At 48.0% G+C, this 26366-nt stretch overlaps 1 protein-coding gene across 5 annotated transcripts in view; it reads right to left on the bottom strand.

Moving 5' to 3' along the window:
* Window positions 1-26366, bottom strand: part of FCSK (fucose kinase) — a 1510689-nt gene that overhangs the window by 375942 nt on the left and 1108381 nt on the right. For all 5 annotated transcript variants that reach the window (XM_069654984.1, XM_069654992.1, XM_069654977.1 and 2 more), the window contains one exon: window positions 10195-10338. In XM_069654984.1, coding sequence (XP_069511085.1) covers window positions 10195-10338 — 144 coding nt within the window. The remainder of the gene's footprint in view (window positions 1-10194; window positions 10339-26366) is intronic.

Consider the following 26366-nt stretch of genomic DNA (forward strand, 5'->3'; position numbering starts at 1 on the left):
TCTTGCACAAAGAGGAACTGTAGTTTCATCCTCGTAAATTCCCGCATGAGCAGCGACCTCTTGGTGGGTGAGTTGAGCCCCCGAACATTTAGAGACCCCACTGACAAGGATTGGAGTGAGTCATCCATTAGGACGCGTTTTGAAGCACATAACTCCAATTTCAAGGATGCAAGTGAAGTTACTCCCTAGATGTTTCAGCACCTCGCAGGGGGCTAGTAACAACCCGCAGGGTGTGATCAAATCCCCAAACTTTGGCGTAACACAACAAATCCCCCAACAACCCAACTTCCCCTCTTCTCTCCCCCCGCCCCCCTCCCCCCAGATCGCCTGGTTGTGTTGAGGCATCGTCCCGAGGACACACAACCGGCCAACCATGTCTCCCCCCTCTGGGCTCGTTACCTCATTATAAACACCCAATCGAGCCCCCCCCCCCTCTTCGGGATGAATGCAAGAATGTAAAATATAGCAACATCCCCCCTTTGCATCGTCAAGTGGATAAAATTTTCATCGGATTCCAGTAGTTTGATTCAGCCGTTCTGAGGGTCCGGCAACGCTGGTGCCACTCTCCTGAATTTCCTTTGGCCTCGTACTCTGCGCCTCTCCTTTGGAGCGTTGTTCTTTTTTGGGCCCATCGGGGTGCGCTCCCGATCGCGGTCTCCCGGTTCCAGACCCGAACTATCTAGGAGTTCGCCCGTCACTCCTTGGATGTCATCTTCGGTGATCAGGGTATACTTATATCCCTCGAACTCGAAAGAAAGTGAAAAAGGATACCCCCACCTGTATCGGACTCCCTTGGCTTGGAGCATTTTCGTCAGAGGGGAACACAGGCGGCGCCTTGCCAGAGTAAAGGCCGACAAATCCTGGTATACCGAGATCCGGGCCCCCTCCCATTCCACCGGGCCCTTCTTGCGAGCCAGTTCGAGGATCCTGCTTTTCTCAGAGAACTAGTGGAAGCGGACTAGGACGGATCTGGGGCCTCTGGAGGCTGCCCCTGCTCTATGGGCCCTGTCAATAGTGGGTTCGTTAGTATTAGCTCCGTCGAAAAGGACTCTCACCACCGCGTTGACTGCCTTGACAATGTCTGCCTGAGTTTCACCATCTTGTTCCGGGAAGCCTAGGAAACGTAGGTTGCAGCGCCTTTCCCTGTTTTCCAAATCATCCATTTTTAATGAGCATTTCTCTTCTCTTCTCTCAAGCTCCGACAGGCGCATGTCAAATTGTGTCTCGAAAATGTCACTCGAGGTTGTATTGTTCTCCAGTGCCTGCACCCTGTCTTCTATATTGTCCACTTTTTTGTCTAGGGTGTCCAGCCTAAGGGTGATATCTGCGCGGAATCCTCTAATTTCATCCAGCAGGGCCGCCATACCCCTGGAGACCGAGTTTGCATCTGTCGCTTCTTGTTGCGTTTGGGCGGCCATTTCAGGGGCTGTAGGGGGCTCAAGGGACGGGCGCCGAAACCTCCGCAGTGTTTCCCTCCAGGTCATAGGCCTTCCCTGGGCGCTCTTGCTCCCCGGTGTCTGCCACCGAATGATTGTGGCCAACGGGGCCTGCTCGTCTCCTTTGCGTCCTGGAGGGAGCGGGGGCCCCTGGTAGCTCTGCGGCCGAGGGTGGGGACACGGTTGTGGGGGGGCTGGAGCCCCAGGCAATTCCCCTGTCGTGGGCGGGGGTTTCCCTTTCTCCGATTTTCCCCGCTTTTTTATCCCCGTAGTCGGGGGCCGTGACCTGTTGTGTTTTTGCAGTCTGTCCTTTTGCGGCGTTTGCGGGGGGTAGGCGCCCCCGATTGAGCCCCGTGCCCCTCTCAGGCTCAGGGTGCTTCCGGGGCTTGTGTGGGCTTTCCCTGGCTTCTCTCCTCCTTCCCCCTTTTGGGTTTTGTTTCCCCCGGTGGGTGCCCAGCCCCGGGGTGGGTCTCCTTACCTCAGGGGGGCCACTCCCCCGCCGCTCGTGGGGTGCTGTTCCGTTGCTGTCTCCCCGCTGGGGGGGTTCCTTGACCTGTTGCGGTGCCTCCTTCTCCCGCTCCTTGGTCCACCTCCTAGGCCGTTTCGCCGTCACAAACGGCCGTCTGGTCGAGGCAGGAGCCCTCGGCCTCGGTCGCCTGGGCCTTTGGAAGTCTTCTCTGGGCCCGGGCTCAACGCTGCTTTCCGCGGAGCCGCAGGGCCGCAGGGGGGAGGGGCCTCGCGCCCTCAAAGTTCGCTGGCTCCGAGCTCCGGCTCTGTTCCACACTCGGATTTCAAATTTGGGCCGGGGGTGCCCGGCACCTTCACACGGGGGGGGGAGTCGCTGTCTCGCTCCAGGGGTGTCGGGGGGGCTCAGGTCCCTCGATCAGCGCCCTGTTGGGGAGACGAGCGGAGATGCTTCAACACATCTCAGCGCCCCCTGGTGGATCCGTTTGTTTGATTTAAATGGGCGTTATTTATGATTTTCCATATATTTGAACTGTCTTTTTGGATCAGTAAGCGCAACATTATTTCAGCTTGTTCTTGGCTACGTATTATGTTGAAGGACTTTAGCCAATTACGATAACGTTGTCGCCTCGTGGCTATTAGCAACGTTAGATTGTTGCCACCAGCTTTCCTTAGTGTTTTCAGATCTTTCGATAGTGATTTTTTTGCTTCATATATCTCAGGGCTAAACGGAAGGGTATAATATCTGGGCATCATCTTATTAGTGTTTGTAAACTGTTTTAATAGAGACACATATTCTGCATGTGCCCTGAGGGAACATGTGTGAATAAAGTCTGCTCTCAATTTATCGATCAGCTTGCTGTTTATCCGCAGTTGATTATGAGTATTATTAATGTACAATTGCTCAGTATAGCTTGATTCGCTTCTTTTATACTGGATCTGCCACGATAGAATGAGTTTGTCGTGGTCAATTATTGTGGATAATTTCACATGTAAAGCTAAGATAAGGGCATGTAAGCTTTCAGAGACCCAGATGTAATCTAATGTTTTCTTTATATCTCCCCGATGCCACGTTGCGGCTGCAGGAATGTCGCCTCTGGTACATCCATTTAGCATTGAGCAATTACATGTTGTTAATTCATAGGCCCATTTGGTGCCTCGATCTGAGACTTCCGTGGGAATTTGATGCATGACATTTGGATGACATTCGTTTTTTTTGTTGAACTAGGCGTAGTTTAAGTCACCACAGACCAAAATAAATGGCTCGTCGAATGAAGCATAACAGCTATCTATTTGCACAGTTACAGACGCTAGGTATTCTACATCTGAAATCATTGCTGGGTTCCAATAAGTGTTTATTAATAGAAGATGTTGTTTTTGTAGATTTCCCAGCTGATCATATGTTGATGATTGAAGAGTAATCGCCTGTACAAATAGGTTAGGATTTTGAATTCCAATCACTTCCCAGCCTGAGGAGTTTTTTTATCATTGACAGTAGGCCAGAGAAGGGACGTCCGAATTGATTTTTGCCGGCCACATTTAAGTAAGTTGTGTAGCCGTCGCATGAAGGGGTCTCCCGAAGCCAAGTTTCTTGGAGACAGATAAACACACTTTTTAAGTCTTGTGATTTCCCTTCTCGAAACAAATGAGCGAAACCTTGTGTGTTCCATGATGTTAATAGTTGGATCATGCATCATGACCCTGCGTCATCCTATACATTTCTCCTTTGGCTGTTTGTTTCTTTTGGATGCGTCGACTGTTGTTTAAGTTGTTTCCACAAAACTTCTCTTTTAGCGTTGTTGGACGTTGAGTGACGAAATGTTTCGTTAGTCGAGTCACAAGAAGGTTGGTGTTCATCTGAAACTATTAGATTAAAGCCAAAGAACAACAAATCATCTTTTGCATCTAATAGTGGTCTTGCTACGGTCTTTGACCTCATATGCAAGATTACCCAATCAGATCTTGACTCGGTTTTGTATTCCACTATTCCAATGTCATCTGATCGAATATTTCGTAGTGCAGGTACATAATGCAACAGTCTCATGACATTAGCTCTGTTTAGGTTAACTTCATTTTTATCCTCCAAGATGTTTTCAAGTTCCAGTTTGCACCAACTTCCATTCACTGAAACATGCCGCACAGATCTGATTTGGTTGCTTTGTTGCTTAAGGTTTTTTCGTTTGTGCGTTCGTGTATTTTGGATTGAGTTTCAGTACAGACTTTTTGGGCACTCCATGACATTCGCTTTGTGTGTCCGACCTGTCGTTATTAGGGACGAGTTGTTCTTTTTCACGTCCCAAGGACCATAATCTAGTTGGTCCCGACGGATAGCGTTCGTTCAGCACAGACTTGTCAATGAAGGTTTGTTTTGTACTCACAGCACGTTTCATTGTCAAATCAACACTTACATGTGATTCGCCTTCTTGGTCTTCATCTTCTTCTACAGTATATGTAGATAAATCGCACAGATGAATTGAGTCGTTTGTGGACAGGTCAACTGATGGGCTGATCTCATCTCGCCCACGTTTTGTGGCGTTCCTCAGATTGCCAGCATCATCATCTGATTGTTTTTTATCAGTGTTTTGCAATTCTGGCCGTTTAGACGCTGATATTGTTTTTTTTACTTCAAGGTGTGGAGGCGTAGTCAAATTTCTTATACATTTTTTCGCATCATTTGTTCGTGGGCGTTTTGATGCTGGGCCCTTCCTCGATGTTTTCACAATTTTAGATTGTTTAGCCTTCAGCATCGCTACAGTCTCTTTCGATTTAAATTGATTTTGCTGTAACAGAAAATATATCAAAAGAGATTTTTTTCCTGCTGCTGTTTCTCTGTTTAAAAGAGCAGTCTGTGGCATTGACTTCTCGTCATTAGACGATGTGCTCGGGTGTGCAGAAGGTGCCTCATCATTTGCCATTGTGTTAGTTTGGACGTCAGTGTGTATAGAGGAGCTCACTCTTGTTCTTACTTCATTAAACGTTGTTGCTTCAGGGATCAAGGCAGTCACATGTAGCTTGTTTTTGTTGATCGTACTAATATTTTCCATGCCATTGATCTCATCTTCAGCTGCTTTTAACTCTGTTGCATTGAATGGCAACAGAAGATTATCAAGTCGAGCGTTGTGCAGTATGTTCGTTACCTGGACAGTGTTGTGTTGGTTGCAGGTGCAAGGCTCTCTCATTGCGATTCCTCGCGGCTGTACAGCAACATTGTGCCTAATCCGCTTTGTGCATTCTACTATAGCCTCGGCAAGGTCTACTTTTTCGTGAGCCTCCCTTTTTGTTATTTCATTTAGGGGAGAATGCCATTGGCATGTGGATGCAGCTTCTGAGTCTAGGCGACAGCTTAGTTGTTCATTGCATTTTTTCATTAAGGTCAATTTGTTATTCATCAGTGACAACATTGAATTTTGATCTCGCACTGTGTCATTTAATGCCTCATACAGTTTCATAAACAGCATTAGCGCAATTGATGTCGCTGCTAGAACATTATTGTGAATCTGGATGCTGGCTGCAATGGAGATGTTCTCTTTTGTGGTTATGGGGTTGTCCTCTGAAATACTTGCACACGTCTGAGAAGATCTTCTTCCTGACAGATTGTATTCAACTTGACCTGTTTCAATTTCACTAGGATTTTCCTTTTCCGTTCTTAGGTTGCAAGAATTATTTTGCTGGGAATCTTCTGACAGATCTAGGTTACACACTCCCACTGTAGTAGCAGGATCATGTGAGGCAGCTGCTTTATTAGTTAGGTGGCTTGTTTCTTTCAGCTGTGCGCTCGCTTTTCGGCCTAGTATTCCTCCCTTATCATATTTGTTAGAAAAGCTGTCGTTTAGACATTCGCGCATGAGGTTAAAGTCTGCTTTTAAACGGGCAGTCAACCGTGCTTCACGTGCAGCGACGTCATGAGTGGATGGAGTGCATACATTAGGTGTCAGGAGAGGTCTCTGAGATGGCGCGGTGTTCTCCTTTTTGTCCCATGCATTGGGTGTTCGTGGATCTTTCACACTGGCGTCTGAATATCCGACATTATTGGATAGGGAGCCTGGTGACTTTAATTTCGAAGAATTCGACTGTGCTTTGGCATCGTGTGTGTCGAGCATCGTATCGATTAGCTTAATAGTTTTCAGGCTTTCCTGTGTATTGGTGTGTCCTTGCTGCACAACATTTTTTTTATCGATGTATGAAGATGTTTAGAACTTGTTTGTAATGAAGGTGAGTTCAGCGTTCCGACTGACGGCGACCGCATTGCCAGCAGGTCGGCATCAGTTATATCAAACAAGAATGTTTCCGATGCATCTAAGTATACAGTAGGTGGGGGCAGCTGCACGCTGTTACTCGAGAAATCTTCTGAGATAGATTGGGAGTGATTTGCTACTTCACACATTAGGTGTTCAGTTTCTCTCGTTAGTGAAGGTTCAGAAATTAATCATTGTTCAGGAATCGACTTCAAAGATGATTGGGACAAGTTATTTATATTTGGCTGGTGAATAATATCAATCGCTGCCGCCAAGACCTGAAGAGTCTGCAGTAGACTTGGAAGACTCAGACTCATCAAGCGTGAATACCGAGACGGTACAAGACTGCTCAGCAGACCCATTCGGCAGCGAGGAAACTTTCTCCAGAGTTACGAAAGCGTTTGCATTTGCATTTACGAGCGAGGCGTCACCCTGTGGCGGCGCATCAACAACAATGCATAGCTCGCTTACCTTGGCTTTTCCTGATTTAGAGTGCTGCCTCCTCAACTGTAGTAAGCGATTTCTGGTCTGTGCTCCGACGCCTGTTTGCACTGCCTCAGAGTCTCCCTGAAGCAATTCCATTGTCTGAACCGACAAGCGGCCGCGCGGTCTGCCGAGGGCGGTCTGAGGCGGACTGGGCAGACTGGGCAGACTGGACTCACTGCCGGACTCCGCGCCACGCTCCATGCGGTAGATTGATATATATAGATGTAGAAAGAGGACTGGAACTCTGTAGCTGCAGCTCCTCAGCGACGACCAACAAGCAGAGTTCTAGGCAGACTGGACTCACTGCCGGACTCTGCGCCGCGCTCCGCGCGGTAGATTGACATATATAGATGTAGAAAGAGGACTGGAACTCTGTAGCTGCAGCGACGACCAACAAGCAGAGTTCTAGGCAGACTGGACTCACTGCCGGACTCCGTGCCGCGCTCCGCGCGGTTTTTTGATATATATAGATGTAGAAAGAGGACTGGAACTCTGTAGCTGCAGCTCCTCAGCGACGACCAACAAGCAGAGTCCTAGGCAGACTGGACTCACTGCCGGACTCCGCGCCAATGCTCCCCTAACTGTGGTGAACCTTATTTCTTTGGGTCAACGTCAAATGAGAACAGAAGTTGTGGATCCCATGGAATATGTGGTATTCTGAAAAGGGATGGGGGTTTTCTTTAGTTGTGGTTTTGTTTACTAAAGCTTTTTGTATCAGGATGTACTTTGATGGTCTGATGGCCGAATAAAGTTATTACGATGATGACGAAAACTTTTCGCTCATGCTTGAAAACATTACTTTTCAGGTAGTATTATTGCCACCTCCTACCATGGTATGTTCCCTCCCGATTAGGGGGAACTCTTTCCGAGTCCTGTCTTTACACGTTTGTCCATTTATGTTTTTGTGTGCACCCTGATGCCTGCGTGTCCCAAGAGCTATATAAGTGAACAAATAAAATAAATAAATACATTTGGGAAATGTATAGACTCCAGGGTTGGCATTTATGGCGGAAGAGAATAGAGATCTCGCATGCCTGTAAATTAATTTGGCATTCATTCTGAGATTACTTAGCACAGCAAAAGGCGACAAGGTATGCCAAACGTGAGAGTAGAAGTACACTGAATTAAATGTGCCTGTTGAATGTGAAATAATTAACAGAAAAGTGTACCCACTGTTAGATATGCATCTTGTTAGGGTCTGGGGTTGGGCGAGTGGTGGGCGGGAACAACAGTTGAATTGGTTCTGTTATGTGTACTTCACTATGTTGTAAGACTGAATAGGACTACATATTAAATTTACGTGGCAATAAAACACTATAAAGGGAAACCAACTCGAACCCTGACCATAACACGTTTATGACAAAACAAAGGTTGGAACAGTATCTTTATAATGCTTTATACTAAGATGTGTCAAAAAGCAGCAAATTACTTTCACAATTTTAATTGAGTTTTAATTGAATTTGTTAATCACTTCCACATTAAACTCCTTTGGTATTTTTAAGAGCAACATCCATTTTCAAATGAGAGCACATGTTTCGATGCTACTGGAGCATCATCAGGTGGCTCCTCATTCGTTAAACACCAAACACTGCTTGGAACGCTATTGCATGTTTGCTTATGGTCTTGCTTTTAATAAGATGACATCATGAAGAGACAGGCCAAAATGCTGCAGTGATATGCAGAGTGCATATTTTGTGTCATTCTGGCTGAAAGAATTGGAACATTTGCTATGTTATGCTAATACCAACTTATCACGATATGCATAGCTAACAACAAAAAGGCAGCATGGCAAGAAAAATACTAAGCCAATAAAAGAGGATTTTATGACAAATGTGGATTATTTGGGAAAAAGATCTGTTTTATTTCCAGTGGTCTTGCTCAGCACGGGCAGTGGGTGGAAATGAGTTACAAAGCATAGCAGCTTCAACAGAAAGAGCAGGGGATCCCCACCTGTATGTGCAAGTTCTTGGAATATTATGGAGATTAGGCTCAACAGAACATAGTGCTCTGTTCAGAGAGTACTTGGAGATTTATCTCTCAGAAGTCTGATAATAGAAATGTGCGTGGCATTAAGGTTTGAGTTTAACCGGCTGAGCCAAGAGAGTGGTCTTAAAGTGGCCGAAATTGAGGCCATGCGTGGCTACTTTAGAAGAAGTCTAAAAAATAATGTTGCATCTGTTGCAACCTTAACATTAAATATTGAGGAAGTCTTTGGTAGATGGGATTGCTAAAATTGAGAGGAGAGGAAATGAAAGCATTTTGGAATTGAACTTTTTTATAAAAGGAAAAAGGTAGAACTTTTTTCAGTTAGTGAATCTGGGCAAAACTGACTAGTTAATGTATTGATCTGTGAAGTCATATAGAGTTGAGAATCTATTCTGACTCCACGATAAACTTACATTAGAGACATGCCTAGGACAAGGGCACAAACAAACCCACAGGCCAGCTGTCAACATTCCAAGAAATACTGGGTGGTCCAGAGGACAAAAGCTCCGTTTTTCTAGTGCTGAAGACTATTATTTCAATTGTATTTATTTTATTTAAAAGCTATTATGATGTAAAATGAGCTGTGTGTGCATTTCAAGTTAATGCACATATGTGTGTGTAAAAGTGAAACCATTTAAATAATTCTTAAAATACTCAACCTGAAATCGGTACTTAATATTTCCTGCTTTCATAATAGGAGAGCATCTTGAGTAGAGGTAAAAAGAATCAATGATGCCTTGGCGCAGAGCAGCAGCCTAATGTCCATACGCCTTCATTTACATGGATTCTGAAGCATTCATTCAAACAGAATTGTCATGGGCAGGGCATAATCGTGTAATGTATGGGGAAAAGCAAAGATAAGCAAGCAAAGTCATTAAGCTTCATATTGCTTTGCACAAAGCGGGAGGTATTATATTGATCAAATAATTTAACCTTCATTTAAGACGCCTGTCAGTCAATAAGCACTTCTTTGCTTGTAAAGTATTCATAATTTATTTGTTTCCTGTCGTAAAATCAACAACGCTCGATTTTGTTTTGCTTGTATATATGATATTTTAATAAACATATTCCGTATGAGTAAATAAATGTGCCAACTGTTTTTCTCTGCATCTTCTAATCAGAAATTGCTTAACTGCACGCTGCATGTGCTTCAAAAATTGATAGGGTCTGAGACTCTTCAGAAAGCAAATGGCACACATCCAGTGGATATCGGCGAATGTCAGAATCAGGCAGCCAGTAACCGAAATACTTCAAACCGTGATAACATGTCATTATTCTGTGCTGACCTGGCCATTATGTGGTGGGTCAAGCTCTCGGTCATCAGGGTCCCTAAATAAAGTGGGGTTGGCAGTTCTGGCTGTGGTGCGGACAGCGACTAGCGCTACATTCTGAGCAATCAGGTGCATATCACAGAATTCATGGGTAGTCCCAAAGAAAGTCCATGCGTGGCCTGAAATCCTGCAACCAGGGAGATTTCAGAGCAAAACCCCTCAACCTGTCCACCGTCACCTCAAATTAGCTCCAGAATGCAGAGAAGGAAAAGACAATCTGTGTGACTGCTAAAAAGTCATTTGCGCCATACATACCCAAGCCAGACCCATGGGGTAGATTGGAACGAGTATGGAGTTCAAATCCCCCTCCGAAACCTTCCTTCAGCTGGTCTTGCAAGGGCTTCTGGGAGGGGTACACAACGATTCCGGAGCAGATGAAAGCTGCTTTCAGGAGAGCCGCTGGAAGAGAACATAGCACTTTCAAACACATGGACAGCGACAAATCAGAGGGCAGTGCTCACATTTACTTAGTGAGGAGTCGGTTGCCACCACACAATGAACAGAAGAGCCTTGGTTCCTAGTCCACGGTCCATCACACTTTCTAACACATTGACATAAAGTAACAGTTTCAAGCTAGCTGCTGGCACCACATAGAGCAAGACTCGCTATCCCCCACAGGCAGCCAGGCATTCAGCCACGGGGAAATAAAAGGAGAACATTGGCTCACCCAAGGACCATCAGCTTCAAACATTGAGACACTGGTATAGCGGCAGAGGGCAACACTCACTTGCACTGGGTCATGATCTACAAATGTTTGTACTCTGGTACAGCCAGGAGAGGACAACACTTACTAGCACACAGTGACAGACAGGCTTTTAAACACAGACACTGGTGCAGCAGAGGGCAACACTGACTCCCCTGTAAACAGGGACAAGCTGAACTTTGAACCCTTCAGACTGCCACAGCAAAGGCTGAACATCACTACTTCAAGGATAGCTAGATTTTCAACACTGAAGCAAGAGCGAAATAGAGAATATTTACTAGTCAGTTCTAGTTTTGCACATTGGTGCTGGGACTTGTAGTTTCATTTTTCCAATGAATAACATGGACCTGAGGGAGACTGCCAGGGGGTACAGACAAGGTAGATGCGGGGTGTTGCTAGGTCTGGAAAAGATCAGGGGCTAAGCTAATGTCGGGAATGGCAGGACTCGGGGCTAGGTAGCATTTTGGTTGTAGCACCTGAGCTTCTATCCAGGGCTACAACTCAAAGACAAGGAGCTGTAGCCCCCTCAGCCGCCCCCCCAGCAACGCCTCTGTGCGTAGCATTGCAACTCCATCCAAATGTCTCTTCATGAAGTGACAATCACCACTGTAAATCTTTCTGATAAATCCCCACCCGGGAGCATTGCGTAGCATCGAAAGCCCCACTCAGAGGGGCGCATCCGTTATAACTGGTAGGCAGCCTGGTGATGCAGTTAGTGTTGTGAGGGGCCCGGAACCTTCTGTCACTATGGAAGACGCCACTGGAAGAGATGGGGGAAGGGAGGAGGCGGCTGCGGAACAGCCTTCGGAGCAAATGGGAGGCACTGACAGGTAGCAGGCAGCCTGGTGGCAGGCAGAGAATGAGGGGGAGCTGGTTGCAGCTTGGCAATAAGAAGCATGAGCACAGTGCCTCTGGACAGTTTAGGCCACAGACAGAAGTAACCCACAGATAGAGTGGGTGTCGCAGGGTTACTAGGTACAGGTGGAAATAAAGAAGTGATAGTGCTAATGAGCTGGGTCCCAAAGTGGAGAGCATCTAGGCCTTCTTAATTCTACCAGAAGGACTTTAAAGATAAATCTACAGTATTGCCTCCGTGAAGTGCCATGAAAGAGAACAGAGATGGGAATTGTTTTTATGCAACAGTGTTTTTCCTCATCCTATAAATGGGGTGCGAGACAAAGATTATTTCCCCTTAACGAGCCGCTGCAGACCTGGCAGTATTGTCACATCACCCATTGGGGTGCCCATAGAGAATTCAAAACCGGCTGTGGAGAATATTCTTTTATTTTATTTGAAAACCTGTTTATTGGTATTTATGTGTTATAACATTATAGAAAGAGAAAGCATATTCTGATACTAGAGCACAGATTGAACTTGAACATTAAAAAAAACACATGCAAACAAAACAGGGCAATATTCGCATAATTACATCGTTACATTGATATCCTAGGAGCAGGCCATGGAGCTTCAATGCAGTTATCCTTACATGATAAACAAAGTGCAGATGGGACCAGCAGTTTCCAGCCCTCCACTATTGCCTCAAGTTACGGACATTACTCAGGGGCTGGGGTGGGAGGGCAGCTTTTCATCCCCGACTATCATCAAAGCGAGGGTTATCTCGGTACTCTTGGGGGTTTGTCGTCAGATAGACAGAACATTGCTAAAAGGAGCACCTTCCAAGCCTCCATGTTGGTGGTGTGCTCCCTAAGGCCATTCCGTCAAGCCCTGTGCCACACTACAGTCTCAGCCATGCGCCACAGCTGCATGCCTTTCAGACACAACACATGGTTCAGGCAGGGGCGTAGGATACACACAAAATCTGGGGGGGGGGGCAGGGGACACCTTTGGGACTTCGCTACAGACACAACATAACCCAATCCAAACCGCCAGAGGGCCGAGTGACAATCCTTAAAGCCCTTTAAATACATGTGTTCTTTGTTCTTAGATTTATTTAAAAAAAGAAAAACAAATAATGACCGTTTTAAAAACACAATCACACTTCCAATAAGGTACCACAATTTGTCAGGTATGGGCATGATGTGCTCTTGTACTCACACCATGCACCACATATTGCACCCTTATACCAAGTAACGCAATCAAACTCCGATGTACTTACAATTTGAAAGTTTTATTATCAAAATCCAAGGTATTCATACCATCACCAGTTATTGCCTTCGATACATCAGGTTCTCGCACAACTACCATCCAATGCCCATGTACTCAATCTATTAGCGAGGCTATGCAAAATTAGCATAGTAGAGCCAGTGTCCACGATGTCCAGTTAGGAGGCAAAGAGGCTCCTGGCTAAAGATTCGGTTTCACTCAATTATGATGTTAATGCAAGGTTCCATTATATCTACTTAGCACAAAAAGGCTAGATACTAATATGGCAAGTTATCATATGCAATGGCAGAATCAAATATGCCGAACTTGCACAGTGATGTCACATTAAATTATTCGTAGTTTTCTTTTTTTTTCAGAAAAAATTCAAGCCATTGTTTTACATGAAAAGATAACATTGAGAATATGTGGAATATACAAAAAGAAAACAACATATTTACAGACATTTAACATGGTAAATGAGAATAGAACAAGGGGTGAGAGAGAAGCAAGAGAAAATAAATAAATAAATGAAAATAAATATTTGTAGTTTTCACAGCAGAGCAAGATAGCATTATGAACACCAGCATAGTAAACCCAGACTTCAGTAGGCTTGGATAGCACTGCACTTACATATTCTCTAGGGGGCTGTAGGTGTGTGGTGCTGTGGGCAGCAGGAGTGTGCAGTGCAGTGCTCGGGGACTGTATGCACAATGCAGTGAAGTGTGTATATTGCTATGCTTCAGGCAGTGTGAAGTTCTGTTTTGGAATGCTGTGTGTGTGCAGTGTGGTGATGTGTATGTGCATGGTTGTGTGGGGGCCTACAGTGCAGTTGGGTGGTGTGTATGCACAGTGCTGCATTGGGTGTATACTCATTGATGTTTTGTGTGGGTGTGCAGTGGTGTGTATGTGCAGTGCTGCATGGGGTATATACGCAGTGATGGGCAGTGCTGCTTATGCAGTTCAGGCATGTTTATTGCCAAAGCGTACTTGGGCATATGCTATCCTGCTTCATACTTTACAATTAAATGAGTTTCTTAATGTTGACCACATCTCAGAATGCATGTCCTTTTAATGTACCTAATTAATCGAAAAGAAATGCATTCTAGTGCTGTTTTCACACTTTTTAAAGAAGTTCAGCTTAGCCAACTTTCAGCCAAAATTAAAAACAAGCACTGTCAATGCCAACAATTTGGGCATTTGTGTAGGCATGGCAAAGGCACTTGCCAGGCACTGCTGTATTGGTATTAACTGCCCATTGATGGCAGCAGGTGCACAATTGTGTGATGGCCTGGACATCTAAAAGCAGTGGTTGACAAATGCCAAATACTTATACAGAAGGCAGACTTGTTGGCTTTGCCAATGCTTGTTTTTCATAGGCCTTCAATGGAGGACATGCATAGTGCTTATAAATCGAAAGGCTGAAGGCAGTCTTGGTTAAGACATTTTTATTACACCAGTTGCATGTTGACAGCTCCAATTAAGTAATTAACTCACAAGATTGCTTTGAAAAAACATTGGCAGGCACTTTGAGGGCAACGTTTTTAGGGTAAGTTTTGATTAAAGAAAGCTCAAAGAGTTCCCTTGAGGAGGTCGTTTGAGATGGGGGGGGGGGGGGCGGAACTGGGTGGAAATGGCCAAAGAGATTAGCATGGCCACAGGCAGTTAATGGATGGGCAAACAACCTACACACATTGTGTCCCTTCTCATATGCAATTTCTCCCTAGCTGTATTCTAATGCAATAATTTGGGTTTATACGTGGTGCAAGGCCATGGGTGGGTCATTAGAAAACTTCAATGCGTCAGATTCTCAAAACATTTTTGGTGCAAGTGAGATGTGCTAGCGCATCTCCTCACTTGAGCCAAGAAAAGGAAAAGCCCAATTCACAAGGGTCATCTGAATGAGTGCAACCTAGATGCACTCATTCAAATGCCCCCCCGCCCCTTTGCGCATTTGAGCAAATAAGAGGGAGTTTCAGGACATTTAAATGCCTTGAAATGAGGGTCATTCCCATGTGCCTTTGGAAAAAGGAGCAGGGAGGAGGCGCAATTCATGACAGGGTCCTTTCTCACTCTGTCATGATTTTTTATTTTATCTGTGACAGCCCCTGGAACTCCTCAACAAAGGCACATAGGATCATGACGAACACCAAGAAACAACCATCCCCACCAAACTGGTACACACACAACCCACACACCTCCCCTCCACTGGACCGCCAGGAAAAGCATCCAACACTGCAGCCTGCTCAACATACAATCTATGGCAAAACACCAAATGGAAATGTTCGACCTCTTTAGCGAATGCGGCATGGACGCCCTCTTCCTCACAGAAACATGACTATTAGACAACTATAAAGTATTCGCTCCTGAAGCCATACCTGCAATTATAAACTAATACAATCTAACAGAGAAAGCAGATGAGGAGGAGGAATTGCTGGGGCACTCAAAAACCAAATGAGCTCGACATATTTACCTTGGTGTGCAGTCATAATGTCGACATCAATAATGTCGACAGTCAAAATGTCGACAAATTAATGTCGAAAAACAATAATGTCGACAAAAACAAAAATGTCGACATTATTCGATATTTTTTCGACATTAATTTAGTGTATGCATAAATACATAAATAAATATATATATGATGTGTTGAGTATGAGGGGTGGTTGGGGGGGTGTGGGGGGGTGGCAAGGGGGTGTTGGGTGAGGGGGGGTTGGGGGGGGACCCCCCCATAGTAAATACAATTTTTTATTTATTTAATTATTGAATAAATAAATAAATAAATAAATAATTGGTATGTGTTGAGTATGAGGGGTGAAAGGGTGGTTGGGGGGGTGTGGGGGGGCGGCAGGGGGGTGTTGGGTGAGGGGGGTTGGGGGGGGACCCCCCCCCCATAGTAAATGATCATTTTTAGGTTATTTATTTATTGAATAAATAAATAAATAAATAAATAAATAAATAAATAAATAATTGGTATGTGTTGAGTATGAGGGGTGAAAGGGTGGTTGGGGGGTGTGTGGGGGGGGGTGGCAGGGGGGTGTTGGGTGAGGTGTTGATAGTTTTAAGGGTTTATATGTCGACATTTTTTTTTCGAAAAAATGACTTTTTCCATTATAAGTATAGGATGTCGACATTATTGTATGTCGACATTTTTTTTTCGACATTTTTGTCTGTCGACATTTTTTTTCGACATTATGACTATAAACCATTTACCTTCAACAGACATAGAAAACTGCAAATCACTCCTAGCCAACTGCAAACTCAGTGAACAATCCAACCTACTCTTCCTTCTTATCTAGAGACTGCCCACCTACAACCCTAACTTCACCCCAAAATTCACTGATGCCATAGCCAGTCTAGCTGTAAACCATGACAACATCATAATTTGAGAGATTTCTACATTTGGTTTGAAAGCAAAAACGGAATTACAACTAACTCCATCAGCGAACTTCTGGAAATTCTCCATCTCAAACAAATGGTGAACGGACCCACCCAAGAGCTGGACACACCCTCTCCACTACCGCCCCACTGGTACCAATCATCTGGAGGGATCATCATATGATCCCATTCACAGTTAGAACACCAACCCATATTATACCCACAAACAAAGCAACTGATGACAAACAAAGGAAACTGGAAAAGGCTTGATCTAGAAACTCTAACCCAATTAATAGAAACCACCAAACCTGATTGCTCTCAACTACATGAATCAACACCAGGCGCTGTTGAAAAGAACCTTTACACCTGTATCACAGATAGATTAGACCTATTGGCACCTTCAAATACTTTCAAACCCACACCAAAAAAATGTAGTGGCTATGCAGTTCAGAGAATAAATTTGAAAACTCAAGAAAATAGCCCATAAACTATAAAAGACATGAAAAACTACAAGCAACTGGACTAAAAAAACGACCAAATACAAATGTATCCATACAGATCGGCAGTGTTCAAAGCCAAGAAAGCACATTACACCGCAAGAATCCAATCGGCAACAAACCCCCAAAAGGCAACCCAACCTCGTTCAATAACACCGTACCCTCGCAAATGTTATGTGACAGTATCGCAGACCACCTTAGAACAAAAATATGTTCAATACAGCAAGCCATAGAGGCATCCAGTAGGACAACTAACAAAACCCTCCGAGAAACCAGATCCCCAATACCCAGCGCAACATTCACCCAATTCAAACCAATTAGCGAGAACCTTCAGCAACATACTGAAAGAAACCAATAGGGCCGGATCCCCAAGTGACCCATGCCCACCGGATAGCTTCAAACAAATACTCACCCCTAAAACACCAGCCCTTTACATCCGACTACTAATGAACCTATCACTGAATACTGGAATACTATCAAAATTATTCAAAATCGGCCAATATTAAACCATCCGGAAAAACAGATGACCCTGAGAACTAAAGACCTATTTTAAGCCTACTCTATCCGGCAAAAATCTTGGAGAACCACTTGTACAAAGAACTGCTCAACCATGTGGAATCCAACAGACTACTTGACCAATCCCAAGTTGGTTTCAGACCCATGAGAGGAACTGAATCAGATCTCCTCTCCATATGGGACAACCTAAAGATGAATGCCGACAGCAACACCCAATCTGCCCTCATACTTCTAGTCATATTGGTTGCCTTTGATACAATCAAACACACATTACTCAAAAGACTGGAAGAAGCAGGCATTCAAAACACAGCACTTCAATTGCTGAAATCTTTCCTCACACACAGAACCTACCACCCTCCATTCACATCAAACACAAAAAAACTTCACCTGTGGCATACAACAAAGACCCAGCCGCTCTCCACTTTTTTGTCAATATCTACATGCCCCACCAATGAAGCTCATACAAACTCATGGACTGACATCTTACTACTACGCCGACGAGAACCAACCCATTTTCAAGATGACTAACAACAACGACCCTGACAATGCCCTCCCCACACTACAACAACCTAACACAGACATCTCTCACCTGTCTCTCATCTATGGGAACTCAACCTGAATAGTCAACTGTGACAAAAAAACCTAGGAATACTCATGGACAGTGGTCTCATCCTGGAACCACAGGTCAAAGCAATAGCAAACACATAATTCTACTTTCTTCGACTAATAAGAGGGATCCTCCCTTACACCTTCTTGCAACACTGTACCTGGTTATTGTCTCATTGGTATTATCAAGAATATATAATGCAAATAGCCTCTACCTAGGAATGCCCGAACACCTCACCAAAAAACTACAGCACATCCAAAGCACAGCAGCAAGACTACTCCTGAGACTAAATAGAAGAGATCACCTCAGGCCTGAGAATTCTACATTGGCTACCAGTCAAGAAACAAATCAAGTTCAAATCCCTCTGCATTGCCAATAGATCACTACACAGACAAGGAGCCAAATTCCCCCAAGCAAAAATCACCCAATACCAACCCAGAAAATCCTTAAGTTATAGTACCAACCTCCAAATAGAAAGAAGACACTATGAGAAAACTAAACTCAGAGAAACTGCTTTCTCCATTCTCTTAGTCAAACTATGGAACTCGATCCCGAAGGAAATGAAGACGACAGAAGACCACCCAATCTTCCAGAAACGGCTTAAAACGTGGTTATTCAATGTGCCAAGATAAAAACAGATCAACAACAACTATACAATGATCACCCTCATGGACAAGCCATTTCAACGCCACACAATGTTCAAACCATGGGCAGGCTCCCCCCTACACCCCATACAATGCCAAAACCACATCCACAAAGGCATTAAAACTCTAGCCGTGAGGGACAGAACCGCAAGGACCCCTACAACCGAAAGGTGCAATTTTCAGAGCGATGTTTCAAGAAACACGCACACAAATTTCTCCAGAATGAGGTCTGGCAGGGATTCACATGCTCATGAATATTCCCCGTCGTCATGCTGGGAATCCTCGGTAAAAGAAAAATTCAGTTTCAGTTTAATTTCTGAACTGTCTTTCTCCTAATAACCAATCACTGGTCTCTGGGCCATAGTGCCCCCAGCCAATGACTGCCCTCTACCTAAGCCCCTACTCTGGCAGCCATCTTCAGATTTTCACCACACGTTCAAGTGTTGGGAGTCCTCGTGATTAGCTCTCGAGCTTTACTCATATTGTGTTTTTTCATAAGAGTTTACTTTTTTCGGTCAATTCGAACCTCAAGCTCCACCGATTAATCTTCTGATCAACGGGCCTCCGGCGGACGACCCAGCGGCACCTGGACCGTCGGAGAGCCCACCATCCAAGCGAAGGCAGATCCATCCTCCCCAGTCCTTCCATCCTTCACCTACATCCCCTCCACCGAGGGACGAGACAGGGACAGAGACAGCGATGACGGGGACAGACGACGGCAGCAACGATAGAAGAGATCTCCCGTTGCCTCCCCGGGCTTCCCCTCCCAACGAAATTGACTTATTTCACGCCATGTTCGACAGGGCCTCAGAGCTCTTCCAGCGATCGCCAGGGCCTCAGAGCTCTTCCAGCTATGCCCCGAAGAGCAGAAGAAGGAGGGATTCCTTTATCAAAGACGAGAGGCCAAGAGGAAGACCGTACTCTCAGTCCCGCTGTTGGACGACATCTGGGACGAGGGACTTTCCCTTCTGGAGAACCCGTCCACGGCCCCTGCGAAGAGAGACCGGTACGAGAAGAAGTACTGGGTCGCAGATTCCGCTCCTATGTGCCTCAGGGCCCAGCCATCCCCGGACTCAGCAGTCTCTGCGGCGGCCAAGAAGAAATCAGCTGGGGTGACAGCATCGACTTTGACTTCCCCACCGGACGGTGAGGGGAAGAAGCTGGACGCCATGGGATGCCGGGCCATCTCACCGGCAGCGACGACCGTTAAGACGGCCAACACTCTCGCTATCGCGGTCCGCTACGATAGGGAGCTGTGGTTTAAAATTACCCCCCTCGCGGACTTCCTTCCGGATGACAAGAGAGCAGAGGCCCTCAAAATCCTGCAGGAGGGCGAGGTGGCTTCTGACCACACCATCACGGTAGCCACGGACATCGCCGACACCGGTTTTCACCAGATGAGCAACAGCGTTTGCTTTCGCCAGCGCAGTTGGCTCAGGGCCACTGATTTCGATCAGGACGTACAGACCAGGGTACTGGACATGTCCTTCAACGGAAACAACCTGTTCGGTAAGGCAGTGGACAAGTCACTGCAGGCCATCAAGGCGGAAACTGAGACGGCCCGTGCTCCATCAGTGACAGCCGTCCTTTTGGACCTCCGGAGGCAAGTCTCAAGGTGCTTCCCAAGGATTCGGCGGCAGCACTTCGTTGTACCGTCTGGCAGCCCATTCTTCGTCGCAGGAAGCCTACAGGGGCCCCAGCAAGGCCGGTGGACATCGTCGTTGTCGCCAGAGGGCCCAAGGTGGCAAGGCCTCGGCAAAGCAGTACTGAACCGGCCAGGACATCGGGCCCCCACCCGTGCACCCCGGTGGGAGGCCGACTGGCGAACTTCGTCGGCGTGTGGAAATCCATCTCCACCGACCGATGGGTGCTGGATGCCCTGGCCCACGGACACACTCTGGAGTTCCAAAGGAAGTGTGCCCACTTTCCACCGGTGGCCAGGAAAGAAAACCACATTCCACAGCTACTTCTGGAGGTACGAGCGATGCTGGAAAAGGGCGCGATAGAGCTTGTCCCAAAGAGGCTCCGGGCCTCCGGAGTATACTCGCAGTACTTCCTCGTCCGAAAGAAGACCGGCGGCTGGCGTCCCATCCTAGATCTCTGCCGCCTCAACAAATACATAAAATCCCAGAAATTACGGATGGTCACCCGACAACTGGAAGAAGGGGACTTTCTTTGGTCACTGGACCTGGAGGATGCATACTTCCCCATCCCCATATGCAGGGACATCGAACATTTCTGCGCTTCGTGGTCCAAGGGCGGCACTATCAGTTCAAGGCACTGCCCTTCAGTTTGAAGTCGGCGCCAAGGGTCTTCCCTAAGTGCCTGGCGCCGGTGGCAGCGCGGCTGCGCCTGCAGCGGATCCACGTCTACCCCTATCTGGACGATTGGCTCATCCGAGCGAAGTCAAGGGAACTCGCCGTCGACCACACAGCGAGGACCGTCCTCCTGCTCACGGAACTGGTGTTCTCAATAAACTATGCAAAGTCCTGCTTGGTGCCATCGTAGGACTCCCTGTTCCTGGGAGCCAGGCTCAACACGGTGGCGCGACAGGATTCACCGTCGGAGGAGAGGATAAAGGCCATCCTGGGCAAGGTACAATGGCTGCTGACCATGGAAGTCGCCAGGGTGAGGTCCATCAAGTCCCTGCTCGGCATGATGGTGTCATGATATACCTCTTACGGCTGTGCAAGTTGCGGATGCGGCTGATGCAGGAGTTCCTCGATGCCCATTGGATCAAGTGGCGGGAAGCTTCGAGGACAAGATCACCCTAACGAGACTTTCCGACAAGCGATCCGGTGGTGAGGCACCCGCGCACATCTCGCGGCGGGCGTGGACTTGCAGACCCCAGCGCATCAGGAAACTGTGACGACCGACACCTCCCTGGAGGGATGGGGCGCACACACCGGAGATCTCCATATAAGAGGCCTTTGGCTCCCAGAGGAGAGGGAGCTGCGTATCAACATCCTGGAGCTCCGGGCCGTATTCTGGGCTCTCAGGTCCTTCCTTCCGTCCCTCAAGGGCAAGGTGGTACAGGTCTTCACCGACAACATCACCATGATGTTCTACATCCGGAAGCAGGGGGGCACCAGATCCCTGTTCTCTCCAAGGAAGCGCAAGATCTGTGGCACTGGGCCGTCGCCTAAGGGATGTTCCTGGTACCCTTTCAACTGGCAGGAGTGAAGAACACTGTCGCCGACTCACTCAGCAGGAAGCTGCACTCTTGCCCTGAGTGGGAGCTTCGGCAGGATCAGGTAGATCTCCTATTCCGACGGTGGGGAAATCCCCAGACCGATCTGTTCGCGACGGCGGCGAACACCAAGTGCCAGAAGTTCGCCAGCAGGTTTCCCCAGCCGGGGAGCTTGGGGGACGCATTCTCCTTTCCCTGTGATGGCCTGTTCCTCTATGCATTCCCACCGTTGCCGTTGTTTCTGCGACTCATCGGTCAACTCAGACGGTCCCGGTGCAGGATGATCCTCGTTGCACCGGCGTGGCAGAGACAGATATTGTTCCCGGACCTTCTGGACATGTCAGCGTCCCCTCCAGTCAAAGTGTCGACGGACATGGATCTTCTCACCAGGGAAGGAGGCGCGATCCTGCATCACGACCCAGGATCGCTGAACCTGCAGGCCTAGCTCTTGCAGCACTAGAGTTCAGAGGCTACAATATCCCGGCGGACTGCAAGGAGGTACTTGCCAAGGCCAGGGCTTCCTTGACTCTCAAGTGCTATGGACATAAATGGAAGAGGTTCTCTGACTGGTGCCGTGCACAGAAGATTAACCCTCTACAGATTACGGCCCCTCAAGTGGTGCCATATTTGCTGTCGCTGGCCAAGGCGGGGCTGGCGCATGCCTCCATCAAAATTCATCTGGCGGTTATCTCCCGCTACACCAGAACTCCGGGGCGGTCATCGCTGTGGTCCCAGTTGAGGTGAGAGTCGAGGAAGCCCTGGCCTTGGCAAGTACCTCCTTCCAGTCCGCCGGGATATAGTAGCCTCTGAACTCTAGTGCTGCAGGAGCCAGGCCTGCAGGTTCAGCGATCCTGGGTCGTGATGCAGGATCGCGCCTCCTTCCCTGGTGAGAAGATCCATGTCCGTCGACACTTTGACTGGAGGGGACTCCAGTCAAGAAGGTCCGGGTAGCATATCTGTCTCGGCCACGCTGGTGCGACGAGGATCATCCTGCACTGGGACTGTCTGAGTGGACCAATGAGTCACAGAAGCAACGGTGGGAATGCATAGAGGAACAGGTCTTCCCAGGGAAAGGAGAATGCGTCCCCTAAGCTCCCCGGCTGGGGAAACCTGCTGGTGAACTTCTGGCACTTGGTGTTCGCCGCCGTCACGAACAGATCAATCTGGGGATTTCCCCAACATCAGAATAGGAGATCTACCTGATCCTGCCGAAGCTCTCACTCGCGGCAAGAGTGCAGCTCCCTGCTGAGTGAGTCGGCGACGGTGTTCTTCACTCCTGCCAAGTTAAAGGGTACCAGGAACATCCCTTGGGCGATGGCCCAGTGCCACAGATCTTGCGCTTCCTTGGAGAGAGCGGGGATCTGGTGCCCCCGTTTCCAGATGTAGAACATCATGGTGGTGTTGTCGGTGAAGACCCGTACAACCTTACCTTTGAGGGATGGAAGGAAGGACCTGAGATCCCAGAATACGGCCTGGATCTCCAGGACATTGATGTGCAGCTCCCTCTCCTCTAGGAGCCAAAGACCTCTTGCGTGGAGATCTCCGGTGTGCGCGCCCCATCCCTCCAGGAAGGCGTCCGTCGTCACCGTTTCCTGATGCGCTGTGGTCTGGAAGTCCATGCCTGCCCCGAGATGCGCGCGGGTGCCCTACCACCGGATCGCTTGTCAGAAAGTCTTGTTGAGGGTGATCTTGTCCTTGAAGCTTCCCACCACTTGTATCCAACGGGTGTCGAGGAACTCCTGCAGCGGCCGCATCCGCAACCTGCACAGCCGTACGAGATATGTGCATGACGACATCATGCCGAGCAGGGACTTGATGGACCTCACCCTGGCAACTTCCATGGTCAACAACCGTTGTACCTTGCCCAGGATGGCCTTTATCCTCTTCTCCGACGGTGAAGCCTGTCGCGCCACCGTGTTGAGCCTGGCTTCCAGGAACAGGGCATCCTGCGATGGCACCAAGCAGGACTTCGCATAGTTTATCAAGAACCCCAGTTCCGTGAGCAGGCGGACGGTCCTCGCTGTGTGGTCGACAGCGAGTTCCCTTGACTTTGCTTGGATGAGCCAATCGTCCAGATAGGGGTAGACATGGATCCCCTGCAGGCGCAGCCGCGCCCCACTGGCGCCAGGCACTTGGTGAAGACCCTTGGTGCCGACTTCAAACGAACGGCAGTGCCTTGAACGGATTGTTTCGCCCTTGGACCACGAAGCACAGAAATGTCTGATGTCCCTTGCATATGGGATGTGGAAGTATGCATCCTCCAGGTCCACTGACGAAAGGAAGTCCCCTTCTTCCAACTGTCCCAGTACGTGCTGAAGGGTGATTTTATGTATTTGTTGAGGCAGCGGAGATCTAGGATGGGCCGCCATCCGCCGGTCTTCTTTCGGACAAGGAAGTACCGCGAATATACTCCGGAGCCCTGGAGCCTCTTCGGGACAAGCTCTATCGGGCCCTTTTCCAGCATTGCTCGTACCTCCAGAAGTAGCTGTGGAATGTGGTTTTCTTTCCTGGCCACCAGTGGAAAGTGGGGACACTTCCTTTGAAACTCCAGAGTGTGTTCGTGGGCCAGGGCATCCATCACCCAACAGTCGGTGGAGATGGATTTCCACACGCCGATGGGTGCTCGGGTGGGGGCCCGACATCCCGGCCGGTTCAGTTCTGCTTCGCTGAGACCTTGCCACCTTGGGCCCCCTGGCGACAACAACGATGTACACCGGCCTTGCTGCGGCACCTGTAGGCTTCCTGCAATGAAGAACAGGCCGCCTGAAGGTACGACGAAGAGCTGCCACTGAATCCTTGGAGGCACCTTGAGACTTGCCTCCGTAGGTCCGAAAGGACGGCCGTCGCTGATGGAGCGTGCGCAAGGCACGGGCCGTCTCGGTGTCTGCCTTGATGGCCTAAAGTAACTCGTCCACTGCCTTGCCGAACAGGTTGTTTCTGTCGAAGGGCATGTCCAGTACCCTGGTCTGTACGTCCTGACGGAAATCGGTGGCCCTGAGCCAACCGCGCTGGCAAAGGCAAACGCTGTTGCTCATCTGGTGAAAACTAGTGTTGGCAATGTCCGTGGCTACTGTGATGGCGTGGTCAGAAGCCACCTCGCCCTCCTGCAGGATTATGAGGGTCTCTGCTCTCTTGTCGTCCGGAAGGAAGTCCAGGAGGGGGCAATTTTAAACCACAGCTCCCTATCGTAGCGGGCCACGATAGCGAGAGCGTTGGCCGCCTTAATGGTCGCTGCTGCCGATGAGATGACCCAATGTCCCATGGCGTCCAGCTTCTTCCCCTCGCCGTCTGGTGGGGAAGTGGAAGTCGATGCCGTCGCCCCAGCCGATTTCTTCTTGGCCACCGCAGAGACTGCTGAGTCCGGGGATGGCTGGGCCCTGAGGCACATATGAGCGGAATCTGGGACCCAGTACTTCTTCTCGTACCGGTCTCTCTTCGCAGGGGCCAAGGACGGGTTCTTCAGAAGGGACAGTCCCTCGCCCCAGATGTCGTCCAATAGCGGGACTGAGAGTACGGTCTTCCTCTTGGACTCTCGTCTTTGATAAAGGAATCCCTCCTTCTTCTGCTCTTTGGGGCATAGCTGGAAGAGCTCTGAGGCCCTGGCGATCATGGCGTGAAACAAGTCAATTTTGTTGGGAGGGGAATCCCGGGGTTGAGGCGACAGAGATCTGTTCCATCGTCACCGCCGTCGTCCGTCCCCGCCATCGCCGTCTCCTTCCCCGTCTCATCCCTCGGTGGAGGGGATGGAGGTGAAGGATGGAAGGGCGAGGGAGGATGGATCCACCTTTGCTTGGATGGTGGGCTCTCTGACGGTCCAGGCGTCGCTGCGTCATCCGCCAGAGGGCCGTTGATCAGAAGATGAATCGGTGGAGCTTGAGGCTCGAGATGACCGAAAAAATAACAGTAAACTCTTATGAAAAAACACAATACGCAGTAAAGCTCAAGAGCTAAGCACGAGGACTTGAACGTGCGGTACAAATCTGAAGATGGCTGCCAGAGGAGGGGCTTAGGTAGAGGGCAGTCATTGGCTGGGGGCAGTATGGCCCAGAGACCAGTGATTGGTTATTTGCAGAAAGACAGTTCAGAAACGAAACTTAAACTGATTTTTTCTTTTACCGAGGATTCCCAGCCTGACGAATATCATGAGCATGTGAATCCATGCCAGACCTCACGCTGGAGAAATATGTGTGTGTGTTTTTTGAAACATCAGTCCGAAAATTGCAGAGTGTTCGGTTGTAGGGGTCCTCGCGGTTCTGTTCCTCATGGCTAGAGTTTCAATGCCTTTGTGGATGTGGTTTCGGCATTGTATGGGGTGTAGGAGCCTGCCCATGGTTTGGACATTGTGTGGCGTTGAAATGGCTTGCCATGAGGGTGATCATTGTATAGTTGTTGTTGATCTGTTTTTATCTTGGCACATTGAATAACAACGTTTTAAGCCATTTCTGGAAGATTAGGTGGTCTTCTGTCGTCTTCATTTCCTTCGGGATCGAGTTCCATAGTTTGACTAAGAGAATAGAGAAAGCAGTTTCTCTGAGTTTAGTTTTCTCATACTGTCTTCTTTCTATTTGGAGGTTGGTACAATAATTTAAGGATTTTCTGGGTTGGTATTGGGTGATTTTTGCTTGGGGGAATTTGGCTCCTTGTCTGTGTAGTGATCTATTGACAATGCAGAGGGATTTGAAGTTGATTTGTTTCTGGACTAGTAGCCAATGTAGAATTCTCAGGCCTGAGGTGAACTCTTCTATTTAGTCTCAGGAGTAGTCTTGCTGCTGTGCTTTGGATGTGCTGTAGTTTT

Source organism: Ambystoma mexicanum, chromosome 1p (assembly GCF_040938575.1).
Source record: "Ambystoma mexicanum isolate Mex_15411 chromosome 1p, UKY_AmexF1_1, whole genome shotgun sequence".
NCBI classification, from domain to species: domain Eukaryota; kingdom Metazoa; phylum Chordata; class Amphibia; order Caudata; family Ambystomatidae; genus Ambystoma; species Ambystoma mexicanum.